The following is a 19920-nucleotide window of genomic DNA, read 5'->3' as shown; positions in this document are numbered from 1 at the left end:
TTCAGCTCTGTCTCAGGTAAAACTCACAAGTCTGGATCACTGGAATCTGAGTAATAATTTTAGTATAAATCAGCTCAGCAAAGATCCAGGCTGTCCAAAAATATGCCACAGAGTTATAAAACTTTCAGATCAAAGACAGTTCTATTTAAACAATGTCAGAATGTCAGCATTTTTTTTTAATGGTTGTGAAAATAATGATCACAGATATGTTATACTTTACTGTAAGTTTTTAAAATGGTATATGCATTAATTTCAAAGGCCAACTACCTATCAGAAGCAAGCTTCATTTACAAAATTATTTTTTAAGTATGAGAGCTGACAATCACAAAATCTGCAAAACTCACTGGTGAGAGTCTAAGTATCTTAATTTTCTTCATTTTGCTTACCTGTATTTTCTAGTTTTTCTACATACAGGTAATAAATGTAAATATGGTATTCAGAAAATAATAATTCCATTAATTTCACTGTTTTGATAATTATCATGCACATACACACTTTATGTACTATGTATATTTTTTCATAGTAAATAAATGAAATTTTTTTTACTTTTTGTATGTTACTGATAAAATAATATAAGCATTTTCTCATGTCCCAATAGATCCTAGCTAACATTGTTTTTGGCTAATAATATTACATCCAGTAAATATAATTTAATTAATTTAACTTTGCCCCTGCTGTTGGGTATCTGCATTTTATCCATTTTTTCTCATATATATATATATATATTTAAAACTTCACTTTTTTTCAGAGAAATTAAAATCAATGGCTCTGTCCTCTTCCCTATAAACACCCCAGTAAAACAAACAAATAAATAAATGTAAAAAGAAATCTGACATGGGATGGGAACTTTTTTCGTTGTTAAATGAAAATTAAGTTCTAGGAAAAATAAATAATAAAGATATTCAAACATCTTTGAATATGATTTTTCAACAATGAGAAAAAATATCTACACACATATATAACAAACCTTGATTTAAGCAGGGTAGGCAGAGTTTTTAAATAAATCTGAAGTACTTCCTGGGGCAAACACTGGCTATGATGGCTACATACATGAGTCTGAGCGGAAGTAATGCTAAGCTGTTGACAATGATGTGCTAATTCAACTCCTCTTTGCAGCACAGGATTAAATATGCAGTTATACAGTTTCCACTGAACAACAACATTGCCTTTCTGGATCAAACCGCAAATGTGATTTGCAATCTGTACACTCTGTAATCTGTCCTCTTCGAAAACAAAATTCTGATAAGCCTCTAAGGCATCCCATTTCCACAACAAGTCTTCTGATCCACTGCTGGGCAGGATGCCTTGAAATCTGTAGGATGGACTAGATAAACCTGAGGAAGGTTCAGCATTGTAAGAGTTTCCCTGCAGGGTCTCCTCTAATTTGGCTAGTTGATCTGAGTCAACAGTACAGATGTTGCAAGCTGCTTTTTTAGTTTTCTGTGGTATCTCAGCTCCTCCTAACTGGTCCAAAATGAGTTTGTGAAGAATACTCAGTATATGCTGCTGACAGCTTTTCAGTGCTGGCAATTTAAAAGCATGGAGGAGAGGAACAATCACAGATTTGGGATCCATACAACAGCATATGCCGATGTTCTGAACCCCTGAGAGGATCTGGACACACGTGCTGCTCAAGGAAGCCTGCTGCAGTAAGCGCAAGCACTGGTGGGAACACACAGCAATGCAACAGCACCGCTCAGGGTAATACACGTCTCCATCTGCCGTCTCTTCAAATGGGTTCTTGGAAACCTGGTTTTTAAAAGCCGAGACCAACAGACCTGAGAGGTCTCTGTGGTGATGCATGAAGTGGGAATATTCGCAACGTCTGTGCCTTTTTCTTGTACACATTGAATGATGCAGCTGCTCTGACTTCACTTTTTTGACAGTGCTCATTATTTTCATGACATTATTGATGAGGGCTTTCAAATGTCCTGAGGCCTCGGGAGGAACCCCATCTCTTACAACCAGCCATTCCATTTGAAGAACTGCTGTTTCAAATAAATGAAATCCGTGATGCTGAATGAATTCTTGGACCAGATCCATGGCTTGACTGAAGAAGAATGGATTTGAAGCTGCACTTTGAAGACAACAGATCAGGATCTGCAGAACTCCCTCCAGCAGCTCAGGTAAAAGAAGCACTCTATGACGATACTTGGAAAACACAAAATCTTCCTGACCCTCTTGTAGTGTTTTCTTCTGTCTTGGGGCAAAAGGGTCAGGTTGCTTTTCTAGGCAAGTTCTAATTTTTAAAGCTGCTCTAAGCAATTCTGTTAAATTTTTTCTGAGATTTTCTGGCATCACCTCTGCCGTACTAATATCTACTGACATCAGATGCAGTACTGTTCGGAAAAGCATCCGTTGAATCAAAGCCACTGGTTCTTCAGTCCAACCTGCAGAAACCATCTGACCCTCCAAATTGTCACTGAGATTACAGCAGTCCCCCAAAACCCCTAGGAATTCAGTCAGTGTGGGCACTACACTGGCTGCGAGAGCAGAATTATGATTCAAGGTAATGTCAAACTTACAAACTTTCTCTAATAAAGATAACAAAACATGACATAAGTCAAATGGAGAATTGTTCATGTGACTGATGGTAGACAAGGCAGCTGGCTCACTTAAAATGTCAGTGTTTGACTCCTCTCTTGGAATCATTTCTCTGGAATTTTCCAAAGCCATGGTGTCAGGAGGAGTCTGCTCTTTGGTTGATAAGTGGTTAAGCTTAGCTGTAAGGTGGTCTTCTTTAGGAGACTGTTTTACAAAATGCTGCAGCACATGGGACCTTCTGTATTTAGTCATTACTATACTTTTGTCATCTGAATTGGCTTCTGAATCTGAGGTGGAGAGCTGTGTCTTTCTTGCATCTCTTACAGAATAACGATGGGTAGTTTTACGTTGCCGCCTGCTTTTTCTAAAAACATTTACTTTTGCAGAAACCTGACCAGCTGGAGCACTTCCTTCTAAATATAATTTTTCCTGAGTAGATCTTTGAGAACTTGAGTTCTTTTCTTTGGTCAGGATTATACCAGCTGAGAATGGCAGATTAAAGTCTGACAAAATAAAGAAAGAAAATTTAGAATACCTTAATGTGTTTTAAAACTCAATATGCATAGGTGATTATCCTCTTACTTCCTTACTTTAGGAGTTTGTCCTCAGTATATTTTTATTATGGGGCCGACTTCTTTTAGCTTTTTGGTATGTCTCTACTCCCCTTCCTCCCCATGTCACTTCACTTCCTTATCCTGCTTATATTAAATACCAAGTGGCCCTGAATCAAAGAACACAAATTGATTTTGAAAACAGGGAGAACAGAGTTAGGAAAGCAATGCTGGTATTTAGCATTACTATTCTTACCACTTTACGAATCTCCTCTAATAACACCATTAATTAAGACACAGAGGTATACTATATCCTCAAAACTGTGTTTAGTTTATAGCTCTGATATAACCTTAAGATCTCCCCAAATTATTTCAAAATCATACAATAGATACAAATGTTCTCCAAGACTGGGGTTAAAAGAGTTATTCATTCACAGTATTTACTACATGTGCTACGCAAGGAACTTGGTACAGGTGCAAATATTGCTGTTTCACCCTCAGTGCCTAAAACCTAGGGCTGCTGTGTGGTCATCACTCAAGACCTGTATCTTAGAGAAAAGAAAAATTTTCCATACTAATTAAAAAGATAATGACACTGGGCTTTTTCCTTTGCAATAATACAAAAGGTACAGTTATAATTTAGAATGAATAAATAAAAATCTAAATAAAAGACTTGTGCTTTAAGGGAGAGAGGATTAAAAGGAGTCTGACAAATTCCACATATGCAAAAGATGCAGGCAATGAAGACAACTTGACCAAAAGAACACAAATTAGAGTTCTTAAGTGATTAACAATTTGTGAGTTCATAAATTCAGAAGAAAATAAGAGCAGAGTCAGTGAATCAACAAAATAAGCAGGAAAATATTATTACAAGACCTTAGATAAATCCCTTAAAAGAGAGCTCCATATCAAAAATACATTAAAAATGCATATATGGCATTAAATTCAAGAGATTTTTTTTTTCAACCTGAGAGATCCTTAAACATTTCACAATATGCATATACCAGAAATGGCCAGAGGGAAAACTGTTAATCCCTCTACTGAAACATTTAAACTAAGTTTCATGTACTTAATATGATATATATAATTTTTTCTGAATCAGAAATTAAAAATATGTTGACCTTAAGTGTAATAATCCTGTCTAGTTCTAACACAAAACATTACTTCAAATTTATCCTTTAAAAGCAGCATTAGAAAACCTAAATTGCAAACGTCATTGATAGAGTACTGGTAATGGAAAGCAGTCTTTAAAATAAGCAGAGAATCTTTAATTTCTCCAAACTTTTCACTCTCCATTTTTAAATGTTAGGCTGCACATACAGATTTACTCCTTTTGCTAAGTGTTCTGCTTCTTCATCTATTTTCTAATCATCATTATGTTCAAGGAATTCTCTATCATTTTTATACTACTAGAAGAAATGAAAATGTATTTGCCGAAAGAATTTTTCATATTAAATATCATACTAATATATACTGCTTTGATTTTGAGCTGCTATCAACCATCACAGCAGAAGTAACCTTTCAATGCAAGTTTTTCCCCAGTAGAATTTTGATAACACAAGTGATATGACAAAGAAAAGAAAATACCTGTTGCCTTTTCTTCTTGAACAGGTATCTTCCATACCAATGGAAGGAGTGACAGAAGAAGGGTAAGGAGTTCTTCTCTGCATGTCAATGCCTGTATTAGAAATAAAAGAATCCTTCATGCTCCGAGGTCATGAAACAGTTATTCCTAATACCTTAACTTTAAGTTGAAAAAAAATCCCGTTTCTTGAGGAGGAAGAATCAAATTAACCTATCTTAAATCCAATTAAAGCTGTGATACTTTGCAATTTATAAACCTTCCCAAGGACAGAAGAGTGTAAGAGTATTTGACAGTATTTAGCACATTCTTGCTGCTTTTTCCGAAAGTAGCTGTTATACCACCATGCACATTTTAAGAATTCCTCACCTACAAAAAGATAAATTTGCTAGGTGCAAATGAAAAGTTAAGCCCTATTAATTAGCAAACCAGTAACAAAAATTACCAGAAAAACAAAAAGGCTTCATGCAGTTAAATTTAAAACTCAGAAAACACAATTTTCAAAAAGAGAAATGGACATTATTAATACAATAGTATATGTAAAGAGAGACAGACTTATTAGTGAAGGTCATCCGATAAATATTTATTGACTGCACACTAGGTCCATCCACAGCATTTACTGTCTTACCCTTTCTGGAGGATATGGTCCAGGCCCTGGAGAAGGTCCCCTCATTTGGTCCATAGAACACATACACACAAAACAGTTAAAGAGCAGAAGGCACACAGCATGTGTACATACCCAGGTGTGGCGCAGGCATTCAGTTTAGGAGTTCAGAAAAAGGAGCAATCATTATCAGAGGTGTGGAACTACTACACCTGGGGAACTTGGGACATGGGTGGTCAAGGAATTAATGACAAATCAAGTGTAAATTCCTCGTGTCATTCTGTGGGGAGGGGGTCAGAGTGGGTCAGGGTGACATAATCAGATTTGCCACTATACAGACAACAGAACTGGTGGGGAGGGGAAGGGACTAATCAGTGTTAGAAGCAGGGAAACAGTAATACAGATGAGAGATAGTAATTACCTGAAGCCTCAGACAGTAAAATTGAAAAGGAGGAGACATATTTGAGAAACCGTAAGGGAGAAATGAAATGACTTGCAGCTGATTATCTATGGGGCATATGGGGGGGGGGGAAGAAAGATCCAAAAGAACTTGAAAGTTTCTGATTTAGGGCACTGAGTAACGAGTGATAACACAGTCATCAAGACAGGACATTTAGCAGTGGTGTTAGGTTGGGGAAAAGATGATGGATTCACTTTTTAGATATACTAAGTTTGAGATGTCTGTTGGATCTCCAAATGGACTCAGCGTTTCAGTAAACAGCTGAATATACATGACTGGAACTTAAGAAAAAGACAGAGGTCAAGGACATGGGTGAAATTTCCTAGGAGAGTATGCAGGAGGAGAGGGGCAGACTTCCCAGAATGGAGTTCTGAACAACACTGAAAGAACTGCAGATGGTGGTGCTGAAGAGCAGCCAACAAAGGAGACTGAGATGCTACCTCTCTCCAAAGAGAAGCAGAACAAGAAATATCAAGGGAAGGGAGCAGTTCAGAAAAGAGAGAAAAGTTAATCAGGTCAAGAGTTGTTGATCTTTAATTGTGTAAGATGATGGTAGGAAAGCACTTAGCAAGTACAGGGTCACTGGTGACCTTAACAAACACAGTTTTGATGGAGTGATGAGGGTGCAAATCAGATTACAAATAGGCTGAAGAGTCAAGGGGAATGAGAAAGTAGAGACAGGATTCAGATTATTACTTTCTAGCATCCTGGTTATGAAAAGGCTTTAAATTCTGCAAAAGCAAAATCTAAATCCCTTCTCAGGCCTGGAAGACCCTTCATGACATGATTCCTACTGACTTGTCCAGTTTTAACTCCTACCACCACAGCCAACCCCTACCTACATGTACTATTAAGGTTTCCTGAACATCAGTGGTCCTTCAAACGTCTTCCTCACATGCACTGCTCTTACAATTCTCTCACCATCCTTCCATCTGCCAAGTACCAACTCATCCTTCAGGTCTTAGTTCCTCTGCGGAAGACTTCTCTAATTGCTCCTAGGTCAAGTAAGGTTTCATGCCCCTGATTTAGTATAGCAACCAGTCTGCTAAATGGTTAATGTCCGAATGCCCATTTTCCTCTTTCATTCATTCAACAAATATTTATTGAGCCTCTACTATGTGCCAGACATTCTGGATGTAGTGGTGAACAAGGAAGACAACACTTGCATCCTTACAAAGCTGACACTCTAGCAGGTGAGACAGAAAACAATGGTGACAGATAAGAAACTTTCAGACAGAATGCTGTGATATGGAGAAAATTAAATAAGATGGAATGAGGAACATTTAAATAGGCTAGTCAGGATGGACATTTGAGCAGATGTTTAACCAATGAGAAGGAAGAATCCATGCAAAGACATGGAGGAAAAGAGCTCATCGGAAAGATACAAAGGGTGGAAATGGATTTGACTTTTTCATAGAATGGCAGGCAGGAGAGTGTGGCTGGAGCACAGCAAGGGGGAGGGCACTGAGAGAAAAGGCTGCAGGTCAGCCAGGTGGACAGTGTCCAACACAAGGTGGCCTTGGGGAGGGGGGTCACATGAAGGGGTTTAGATTTATCTCTAAATATGATGGGAGATTTCCCCAAACATACTTTGCAGGCCTCTCTCAGAGCATGAATTCCAGGGCTCAGGCTCTAGTCCTTAGCAATCACCTCCCTTTTTCACACTCAATGCCTAGTACACAGCTGGATGTTCATAAACATTACCTGCCTGAATGATTTTTAATTCTGGATGCAAAGTAAAGACTGTATCAAAGGGCCCCATTTCTATGAGCTTTACTTCAGAATCAGCAGATGTCTAGATAACGATTGTACGCAGAGTTTGTAAATGGTATCTATCTCAACATTTTTTAAGATGCCAGCAAAAGATACATTATCTTGCAAAAAAAAAAAGTAAACCAATTTTGGACAGGTACATTCCTGCCTAGTCCCTCTAAGTTGAATCTTTATCTTTAGTAGAGGAACTAATAACATTCTAACAGAGCTTGCCAAAACCTCAAGGGTGTGTGAAGAAGTGCTATAGACAGGCTGTCCTTGGAATTCAGTGCATCTTCCTGCACAGTACACTGGCAAATCACCACTGCTGTGAGACTGGCATTCCTGCCCCTGGCTTCTGAGACACGTGGCCTGGAACTTCTCTATTTCCTTCCCACTCAGCTCAAGGCTCAGTATGCCAAATTAGGCAATATATGACCCAAACAGAGCCATTCCCTGGCTATTCCTAAACTATCCGATCTACAGAAACCACATTACTCCTCATCCAATACTTACAATTTTATGTTCTCCCCTCTGCTTGGAAAATGACCATGTCACACATTTTTTTAATTCCCCATTGCAATAACAAACAGTGAGATCACTCTCTTCCAGGTGGTAAGAATCATGCTCATGCTCCGTATCTACCAGGTGCCAGGCACTGTCTCTTTCACAATCCTATTGTTTTGATTGTATTTTATATTAATTGCCTATCCTAACCATCCAAAAGTAGTGACGGCAGGATGGAAGAGAAAGGGCAATTTTATTGGGAGGAAAAGCTGAGATCCCAAATTAGAGGCGACGTTTAGAAAGCTGCAGGCATATGGGCACCAGATCAGTGGGGTTCAAGGATCTCAGGATGACATGTTAAGGAATTTGAAGTTATTTTAATTTATATTAATGGCATTACTTTCAATTTTAACATGCTGAATTTAATGTTCCAGACATAGCAGAAATATACGTGCTATTTGGTTAAGTCCTTCATTTCTTCTATCAGAATTTTATAATTATTTCTTAAATGTGTATCTATACACACATATGTTTCATTACTACTGTAAACAGAATCTTTTTAAAATGTTCTAGTTGTATAGCTTTAGCTAAAGGAAACAATATGTTTGTCTTATATTCTATAATTCCGTTGAACAGTTTTCTGGATGATCTTTTGGATTTTTCTGTACACATCAGTTTAAAAATTAACTTTTATTTCTCCATCTTTCTCACATTTAGCTGTCACTATTTTCATATTCCACTTTATTATTGCATGTTTCTAAAACATGATATCAAACAGAATAGTAATAAAGTTATTCTTATGCTGGTTCTATTGCACAGCTTATAAAAAATTATTTTGATTTTTTCATACAAACAGCTCATACAACTTGATAACAACGAAAAACACCCAGTTGAAAAGTGGAAGAAGACCTAAACAGACATTTTTCCAAAGATATACAGATGGCCAGTAGGCACATGAAAAGATGTTCATCATCATTAATTATCAGAGAACTGCAAATCAAAACTACAGTGACGTACCACCTCACACTGGTTAGAATGGCCATGATTTAAAAAGAACGCTAGCGAGAAGGTAGAGAAAATGCTCCTACACTGTTGGTGGGAGTGTAAATTGGTGCAGCCACTATGGAAAACACTACAGAGGTTCCTCCAAAACCCTAAAAATAGAGTTGCCATGTGATCCAGCAATCCCACCCCTGGGCATATACCCAGATGAAACTATAATTCAAAAAGATATGTGTGCTCCTATGTTCATATGAGCACTATTCACAATAGCCAAGACATGGAAACAACCTAAATGTCTACTGACAGATGAATGGATATAGAACATGTGGTACATACATACAATGGAATATTACTCTGCCAAAAAAGAGAGAAATAATGCCATTTGTAGCAACATGGATGGAGCAAGAGATTATCATACTAAGTGAAGTAAGGCAGATAAAGACAAATACCATATAATAATCACTTCCATGGAGAATCTAAAATAGGACACAGATGAACCTATCTACAAAACATAACAGACCCACAGACATAGAGAACAGACTTGTGGTTGCCAAGGAGGTTGGGGGGATGAGGAAGGGATAGATTGGGAGTTTGGGGTTAGCAGGTTAAAACTTATTATACACAGAATGGATAAACAACAAGGTTCTAGTGTATAGCACAGGGAACTATATTCAATATCCTGTGATAAGCCAAAGTGGGAAGGAATATGAAAAAGAATATTCACCAAATCATTTTGCTGTACAGCAGAAATTAACACAACATTGTAAATCAACTATGTGAAACTTGCTCAGTCCTGTCCAACTCTTTGCTACTCCATGTTGAAAGTAGCAAAGACTTTTTGCTACTAGTAATACTGTACTAGTAGCCCACCAGGCTCCTCTGGCCATGGGATTCTCCAGGCAAGAATACTGGAGTGGGTTGTCATTCCCTTCTCCAGGGGATTTTCCTGACCCAGGGAATGAACCCAGGTCTCCTGCATTGCAGGCAGGCTCTTTACCATCTGAGCCACCAGGGAAGTCCTACTATACCTTAATAAAAAGAAATATAAATTCTTTTTCTTTTTTCTACTCTTTTTAGATGAAACTCTCTATTCTTAATCTATTTTTAGAGTTTTTGTCAGGAATAGATGAATTCTGTTAAATGTTTTTGATGTCTCAGGATAATTACATGTACTGTTTCCCCTACTGATGTCAAATACTGTGTTTTGAAAAAAAAATAGTTTTTCTTGATTTAGACCAGAAATTGCAAACTTCTTTTGTAAAGGGCCAAAATGTAAACATTTTAGGCTTTGTAAGTCATATATGGCCTGTGTCCCATATTTTTGTTTCTTTTAACAGTGCTTTAAAAATGCCCAAACTCTTCTTAGCTTGTGTGCTGCCCACAAACAGATCAATGGCAACAGGATTTTGCCTAGGCTATCGTCTGCCCAACAAGCTCCCAATTCCCTCTCCCCCTCTCCTCCCATCAAAAATGGGTTATTAAGTGGCTATAATACTAACAGTATTATGTCACAACCCCAGAAAGACTTAAGGTGGTACCTAGTAGGCCCAGAGATTGCACTCATCTCACATGCTAGTAAACTAATGCTCAAAATTCTCCAAGCCAGGCTTCAGCAATACGTGAACCGTCAAATTCCAGATGTTCAAGCTGGTCTCAGAAAAGGCAGAGGAACCAGAGATCAAATTGTCAACATCTGCTGGATCATGGAAAAAGCAAAAGAGTTCCAGAAAAACATCTATTTCTGCTTTATTGACAATGCCAAAGTCTTTGACTGTGTGGATCACAAGAAACTGTGGAAAATTCTGAAAGAGATGGGAATACCAGACCACCTGACCTGCCTCTTGAGAAACCTGTATGCAGGTCAGGAAGCAACACTTAGAACTGGACATGGAACAACAGACTGGTTCCAAATTGGAAAAGGAGTACATCAAGGCTGTATATTGTCACCCTGCTTATTTAACTTCTATGCAGAGTACATCACGAGAAATGCTGGACTGGAAGAAGCACAAGCTGGAATCAAGACTGCCGGGAGAAATATCAATAACCTCAGATATGCAGATGATATCACCCTTATGGCAGAAAGTGAAGAAGAACTAAAGAGCCTCTTAAAAGTGAAAGAGAAGAGTTAAAAAGTTGGCTTAAAGCTCAACATTCAGAAAACTAACATCATGGCATCCAGTCCCATCACATCATGGCAAATAGATGGGGGAAACAGTGGAAACAGTGGGTGACTTAATTTTTCTGGGGTCCAAAATCACTGCAGATGGTGACTGCAGCCATGAAATTAAAAGACACTTACTCCTTGGAAGGAAACTTATGACCAACCTAGACAGCATATTCAAAAGAACAGATGTTACTTTGTCAACAAAGGTCCATCTAGTCAAGGCTATGGTTTTTCCAGAGGTCATGTATGGATGTGAGAGTTGGACTATAAAGAAAGCTGAGTGCGAAGAAATGATGGTTTTTAACTGTGGTGTTGGAGAAGACTCTTGAGAGTCCCTTGGACTGCAAGGAGATCCAACCAGTCCATCCTAAAGGAGATCAGTCCTGGGTGTTCACTGTAAAGACTGATGTTGAAGCTGAAACTCCAATACTTTGGCCACCTGATGTGAAGAGCTAACTCATCTGAAAAGACCCTGATGCTGAGAAAGACTGAGGGCAGGAGGAGAAGGGGACGACAGAGGATGAGATGGTTGGATGGTATCACCGACTCAAAAGACATGGGTTTGGGCGGACTCTGGGAGTTGGTGATGGACAGGAAGGCCTGGCGTGCTGTGCTTCATGGGATTGCAAACAGTCAGATACGTGACTGAACTGAACTGACTGCGTAGACCCTGTTAGCCACACAAAAGTAGAGTATTACTAAAAATTTTGAAGGTGTTTTTCCACATAAGCCTACATGCCCAAAGTAGAGATCTGTCTGAAAAACAGAAAAAGGTGTGTTAAAACACCTGCCTAGCTGGATTTCACTGGATGAGTGACTGCGAGTGCCTCCTCTCACTCTCCCTTGTTGAATACAAGCATGTATTGTGGTTAACTTGTTCCTATCTCATCACTGTGTACAGGGTGTGTAGGGGTAGATAATCTGTCTTTTTAGTTCACGAGTCTCTCAATCAAGAAGAGCTGCTACTGAAGCCCTGCACCAGGAAGCCTAGAGTGCATACAGAACCGATGTGTATCGTGAGCTTGTGGACTTCCGACTGGATGCCATGTGGGAACATTACTTTGAGAGTCCTGGAAGGGAGTATGGGAGCGATGCTAATAATCATGGCCAGAGAGAAAACACTATGGTAGATAAAACATGGCCACAAGTGATTTCCTCCCATCAAGTGCTGGAGTCTGTGTTCTCATCTTTTAAATCTGTGCTGGCCAAGTGACTTGCTTTGACCAACAGAATGTGGCAGAAGTGAGATTATATGACTTTCTTTAGCCTCCCCCTCAGCTTCTTGGAATGCTTCCACCCATGGAAAGAAGCTGAGACTAGCCTTCTGAAAGATGACAGGCCACATGAATAAGAAATGAGGCAGCTGGCCAACAATCCCATCCCGCAGCCCTCAGTCTTCTGCCAACCAACTGCACATTCAGATGTAATCCCTGCTGACACCATAAGGAGCAGAGGTGGTGATCCCAGCTGAGCCTGTCTGAACTGCCAACCTCACAGAATCATTAGCAAATAAATCATTTTTTAATGCCGCTAAGTTTTTGAATTGTGGTTTGTTACATAGCAATCAACTGATAGACTCACTGCTTCTGTCTACTAGCCCAGGTGTAAAGGAGATAATGCGATGGATTATCTACTGCTGTCCAGCGGCTACCCATTTCCACTGTGATCACACTCCCACTCCTCCAAGAAGTAGGAATGTCAGCATTTGCTATGCTCCCTCATCCCTGTTAGACCAATCATACACAGATAAATTCTGGCATATGTGTAAACAGAATCTGCAGAACTAGATGTAGTAATTTAAAATTCGTTCATTGTTATTACCTTTACTAAACTGAAAAAAGTGCATTATTCTCCAACAGAAACGATTCCTGCTAATAATATTACCAGTGACTGACTTGTCAAATCTGAAGAATACTTTTCACTGCTTATTCTCTTACTTAAAAGCCTCCCTAATATTTTCAGAATAAAATTAACATTCCTTACTATGGTAGACTGACTTACTATGGTAGAGCCAACTCTTTGAAAAAGACCCTGATGCTGGAAAAGATTGAAGGCAAAATGAGAAGCAGGCGGCAGAGGATGAGATGGTTAGATAGCATCACCCACTCAATGGACATGAGTTTGAGCAAACTCAGGGAGATAGGGAAGGACAGGGAAGCCTGGCATGCTGCAGTCCATGGGGTCGCAAAGAGTCACACATGACTGAGCGACTGAACAACAAAACTACAGCAGACAAGGTTTGCCATCAGTTTCAAATCAAAATCAATTGCCATCAGTTTCAAAATCAAAATAATTTTTTTTTTTAGGCTAGGCAGTTTTCAAGTGTTCAAAAAACTTATAAAGATCTCAGTATAAACTTTCAGTCTGTTATCTTTAACCATTAAAAAGATTATATTTTTGCTATTTAAGCATTTTTTCCCTAAGAATAAACAGATTAACATTTCTGTATATGATAAACTATGATCAAATTGGGTTTATTACAGGAATGCAAAGTTAGTTCAACATTTAGAAACCATCAATGTAGTCCACCTACATTAATAGAAAAAAATAATATGACAGTGTCAATAGGCACAGAAAAGGTATTTGACAAAATCCAACATTCATTCAGGATACAAACTCTCAACAAACTGGGAATAAAAGAGAATTTCCTTATTGTGATAAAAGGCATCTGGGAAAAATCTAGAGCTAACTTAAGATTTAATGGTGAAATACTGAATGCCTTTCCCTCAGGCCAAACACAGGCAGGCTGTCCACTCCCATCACTTCCACCCACCTCTGTACTAGAAGCCAAAGAAAAACACAAGAAAATGAAATAAAAAGCATACAAATTTGAAAAGAAGTGAAATTATTTATAGATGACATGACTGTTTACACAGAAAATCCTAAGGAATGCACAGTAAAACTTGAAGATAGATGAGTAAATAAATTTAGTAAAATCACAGGGCACAAAATCAACTGTATTTCTATGAGCAGCAAGCAGCAGAAAAATAAAATTTTTAAATGCCATTTATAATGTCATAAAAGAAATATTTAGAACAAATTTACCCCCAATTACATAAGACCTCAATGCTAAAAATCACAAAATATTGTGAAGAAATTTGAGAGGACTCAAAGAGATTTATATCATGTTCATGGATTGAGAAACTCAGGATTGTTAGCATGTAAGATGTTCATTCTCTCCAAATTGATTTCTGGATTCAACAACATCACAACTGAAATCATAATAGGCACTTTGCAGAAATAATAAGCTGATTCCAAAATGTATATGGAAAGGCAAAGGATCTAGAATGTCCTTCAAACATTCTTGAAAAAGAACAAATTAGAGAACTTACACCATTTAATTTCTGGAATTACTATAAAAGTTACAGTAATCAGGACAACATAGTATTAGTGAAAGAAGATAAACAGAGTAGAAGAGAGAGTCTAAAAATAAACTATAAATATATGGTCAATTGGTTTTTAACCAAGGTGGCAAGGTTTTTCAGTAGGGGAAAGAACAGACTTTTAAGAAGAAATGTTGTGGAACAAATGAGTGGGAGGGCAGAAATGAATTCCTACCTCACACCATATTCAAATATTAATTCAAAATGGATCACAGACCTAAAAGATCTAAAAATAGTAACAAAAAAGTCCCTAGCGGGAAAAACATTGGAGAATATCTGTGTAACTTTGGGTTTGTAAGACCAAGATTTCTTAGACAAGATATAAAAAGCACTATTCACAAAGGGAAAAAGTTTGCCTTTCTAAAGACACTGTTGAGAAATGTAAAGTGGGACTGTCCTGGTGGTCCAGTGGTTAAGATTCCATGCTTCCACTACAGGAAGCACAGGTTCCACCCCTGGTGGGGAACTAAGATCCTGCATGCCCCATAGCTCAGCAGGGAAAAAAGAAAGAAATGAAAAGACAAGTCACAGAGAAAGTATTTGCAATTCAACAAAAATTTTTATCCAGAATACATAAAGAATTATAACAAATGGATTATAAACAAATAACCTGAGCTTTAAAATGAACACAAAACTTGAACAGATATTCACAAAAGAAGATATACAAATAGACATTAAGCACACTAAAAAGTGCTCAACATCATCAGTTGTCACAGAAATGCAAATTAAAATTGTAGTGAGACACTACTTCACATTCACTTAGAATGGCTAATACCAAAAAAACCTGGCAATGTCAAATATTAGAGAGGATATAGACCAACTGGAATTCTCATACACCACTGGTAGGAGTGAAAAGCGGTACAACCACTTCAAAAAACAGTTTGGCAATTTCTTATACTGCTAAACACCTACCCTACAGCCGAGCAATCACATATGCCTGGATATTTACCCAGGAGAAATGAAAATATATTCACACACAGACATTTATAAGAATATTCACAGCAGCTTTATTCACAATAGTCAAATGTAAACAACCCAAATGGAGAAGAAAATGGCAACCCATTCCAGTATTCTTGCCTGGGAAATGCCATGGACAGAGGAGACTGGTGGGCTATACAGTCCATGGGGGGGTCACAAAAGGGTCAGACACGATTTAGCAACTGAAGAACAACAACAAAACAACCCCAATGGTTAAACAACAGGAGAATGGTTAAAAAACTATGGTATATCCATACAACAAAGCACTAACCAGAAACAAAAATAACGAACTACTGATTTAAGCAACATGGACTAATCATCTCTGAGACACAAGCGTACATACTGCATGATTACATTTACAGGAAGTACTAGGACAAGCAACACTATACTTCGATGTTAAAAGTCAGAAGAATGGCTATCTTTCAGTGGGGAAGGGGAGTGGCTGAGTGAAAAGGAGTATGACAAATCTTTCTAGGGTGGTGGAAATTTCTAACCATTGATTTGGGTGGTGGTTATAGAGGTTACAGATTTGTCAAAACTTACCCAACAAAATACTGTGCATTTCCTATACATAAATTATGTATCAATAAAAAGTCTGCTTAATTCCTTAGATTAAATATTTGTTAATAAAGCAGAAGTATTGCAAGGATTTAAACTGCCTCTTCTCCAGAGTATTCAAGAAGTGTTTCAACATATGAGAAACAGATATATAAAAAAAGCTAAAGTTTCTCCTGTACAGCTTTGAATCCAGTGCTTTGATTTCATTTTAAATGATTAAATCTTACATAGTTAAATTCCCATTTAAGAGCCTAAAGATCATTCTCCATTTTCTGGTTTAAACAACTAAGTCTTGGGAAGTCTTATTTGTTAAATGGCTATTCATTAATATTTTATGTTCACTCTACTTCTACTGTCCCTACCAGCATTGCTACAGATATTCCAAGAAGTGAGTGACTAGGGAGAAAGAGGGCATTAAAAAAATATTGCCATAGCAAAAAATGCTGCAATTATGAGTTGAATGAGTTCAATCATTTAATGGGCTTCAGACAGTAAAAAATCCACCTGTAATGCAGGAGACCTGGGTTTGATCCCTGGGTCAGGAGGTTCCCCTGGAGAAGGGAATGGCAACCCACTCCAGTATTCTTGCCTGGGAAACCTCATGGACAGAGGAGCATGGCAGGCTACAGGCCATGGGGTCGCAAAGGGTTGGACAGGACTGAATGACTTCCACATTCACAATCAATCATGTAACAGTACAGTAATAGAAACTTCACAACTCAAGAGAGAAAGGCAGAAAGTAGATCAGTGTTTGCTGAGAGCCAAGGAGGGTGGGAGGGACAGGGAAGTAATGGCTAAGGGCACCGGGTTTCTATTTGAGGGGGTGAAAATGTTCTAAAACTGACTGTGGTGACAGCTGCATTTCTGCATGACTACATTAAAAACCACCAAGTCGCACATATGAAATAGATTAATTCTTTGATATGTAAGCTATATTCCAATAAAGCTGGCATTCAAAAAAACTATTGAAAGTTTGATTGGGATTATATTGGAATTTACAGATCAATTTGGAGAATAAAATATATTTATTATATTGACTTTTTCCCAGTACATGAAAATTATGTAGTTCTGCCCTTATTTGGGTATTCTTTAGTTTCTCTCAACAACATTTTATAGTATTTTATAGAGAAACCTATATATAATTTATCAGATTTATTCCTGGATAACTGGTATTTCTGATGCTATATAAATAGTATCTTAAAAAAAAGAGAGAGAACACAGAATTGTTCTAATGTGGGGAAAGAAGATAAATAGAGCATGATACGTATACTAAATCATCAAAATTTTGAAATATAAAATCACTACATGTGGTCTAACAAATCATTTTTTCTTATTTTAAAATTTATTTATAGAAGCCATACAAATATTTAAAAATTAAATTCCATTTAGTCATATTTGATCAATCACATTAAAAAAAGAATAAAATTACATAAACCTATATAATGTTATAAATCAATGCTACCTCAATAAAAATAAATTAAATTTAAAAATATATAAACCTGAAAATATTCTGAAAAACTCCATGACAGGCAGACACCACAGTGAACAAATACGTCCTGATTTATATTGTTAGGTTTCTTAGCTTATAGTGAAAATAGCCGCTTTAATTTTAGTATCTATATTTATCCAATATATGTATTTCTTAGCAAATGCTTTCATGACAAGGAAATTTTATTTTACAACAGTTAAATTTACCCTTAAAGTGTTTAAAGCTGTCCATCATATTGGTGCTACAGAGTGTTTATTATCCTTTAAATTTAAATTAATTGAAATATTATTGCCTAACTACATTAGTTAGTAGATGGCGAAAGCAGATGGCGGGCTTTTCTTTCATAAATATTTGTTTTCTAATAAAATGAAATAGATAAAAATTGCATTTAGGCTTCAAGTTAACCTTGTTTGAGTTATTTAATGTTTCTGGATCTCAGTCCTTCATCTACAAAAGGAGGTTAGATGAAAACATCTCCATAGTCCCACCTAGCTTTAAAATTCTGTTAATTTCATAATGCTAAGTCGCTTCAGTCGTGTCTGACTCTGTTCGACCCCACAGACAGCAGCCCACCAGTCTCCCCCGTCCCCGGGATTCTCCAGGCAAGAACACTGGAGTGGGTTGCCATTTCCTTCTCCAATGCATTAAAGTGAAAAGTGAAAGTGAAGTCGCTCAGTCGTGCCCGACTCTTAGCGACCCCATGGACTGCAGCCTACCAGGCTCCTCCATCCATGGGATTTTCCAGGCAAGAGTACTGGAGTGGGGTGCCATTGCCTTCTCCGAAGGAAACAGCAAAATACCATATGGTCTTACCATTATTTAAGCAAACACAGTAATGTATGAAAATCAGATGATTTAGTAATTATTAGTTTACACAAAGGACTCTGTATTTTCACCCCAGCATTGGCAAGTTCTCTAAATATAATTTACACTAAACTTTAAAAAAATACACCTGATACTTATTGAAAGTACTAATGCATGATGTTTCTGAATCATGATCTTATCCTTACTAACAATCATAGTTATCTCACACTGATATTAAAATTAAAAAGCATATTGTATATGAAAGCATTTTAGAAAAAAGGCTGTTTATAACTGTAAGATATTTTAGACATTTTGCAAAGTATCCAAATAAACAATATGTTCATAAATGGAGTTACTTTTCCTTGTCTGAGTGATGTGAGAGACAGGACTTTATCTCAAAGAGACTATCAGAAATTACGCAACCTACAAATTACTTATCTATAATTAAAATTTACTGATGAAAAAAAATGATTTGATATGAAAATGTTACCTGATCAATGATAGAATTCAGCTTAGTAAGTAACAGAAATCCTCGGCCATGGACAAGGTATTGTCCGAGGGTTGCCATGTGGGTTTCCTCCTCTTCTTCCTCCCTGGCCTCCACTCTCTGGACCACCGCATTGCAAAGCCGGTTGACATCAGTCAGAAACTCACGCGCCAATGAGTTACTGTCAGTGCTCATGACCGAGCTATAAAATAAATATTACAGAAAAGAGTAGAAAAATAAAAATGTTGCATAAGACTATTAATATGTGTTTTTGTTGCTATTTGTTTTTAATCGAAGACTGACTTTAAATTACCCAGCATTGGTACCTAACCTTAAAATCTTTCAGACATAGTTCTGATCGAGTCTGGTACTCCTTAAATATTCCTGCAAAGCAGAAATTAGTCCTGGGTGTGAAATGACTAAGCAAGCACGGGTAAGTGAAAGTGCTGGGAAAGAAAACACCGGGTGGGTGGTGGCAGTTAAAGTAAATGCTGACTTCCTCTCTAAAACGGCCTCACTCTAGAATAAAAATAAACCCATTACTTATAAAATACTCTTGTTGTACATATTTTGAAAGATAATTGGATCTTTAAAAATATAAACTGTTTTTCACCTGACAGAACCCAAAGACGCTGACATCATTCTGTAGGTTTTGAGGCTGTGCAAGTTTTTCAATCTTACCAGAGGAGATTGGTAGAAAGTAACTAACCAGGAAACACGGAAAATTCATCAGATGTAGTGCTGACAATGCACATAACTCAACTGAAGGGCTGACACTGTGAACAGCTATGACCAAGTTCATCCAAGGGTACGCAAGAATAACTAGCTCTTCTACAAACGCAGCCCACTGACTATATAAGACACCATCAGTTGCAAGGCACACTGCAACTTTAGAAATTTTTAAAAATGTGAAAAACAAAAAGATTGTGGTAATAATTAGGGCCTATCTTCTAGAAATTAAAATAATAGAAATTAACATGAATTTTTAGACAACTGATGAGGAAATAACTTCAATCCCACTTCCTAAAAGCATAAGACGCCATTCAGTAAAAGGT

At 37.4% G+C, this 19920-nt stretch overlaps 1 protein-coding gene across 1 annotated transcript in view; it reads right to left on the bottom strand.

The window, feature by feature from the left end:
• The window catches only part of LYST (lysosomal trafficking regulator), a 140412-nt gene extending 121352 nt beyond the window's left edge, over positions 1–19060 (bottom strand). Inside the window, exons 1-3 of the mRNA XM_068981849.1 lie at positions 18869–19060; positions 4683–4773; positions 968–3047 (exon numbers count right to left, since the gene is read on the bottom strand). Of these exons, the coding sequence (XP_068837950.1) occupies positions 968–3047; positions 4683–4773; positions 18869–19060 (2363 nt within the window). The remainder of the gene's footprint in view (positions 1–967; positions 3048–4682; positions 4774–18868) is intronic.
• Between the last annotated feature and the right edge of the window lie 860 nt (positions 19061–19920).

Source organism: Capricornis sumatraensis, chromosome 10 (assembly GCF_032405125.1).
Source record: "Capricornis sumatraensis isolate serow.1 chromosome 10, serow.2, whole genome shotgun sequence".
NCBI classification, from domain to species: Eukaryota; Metazoa; Chordata; class Mammalia; order Artiodactyla; family Bovidae; genus Capricornis; species Capricornis sumatraensis.
This window is presented reverse-complemented; position numbering and strand designations above follow the sequence as displayed.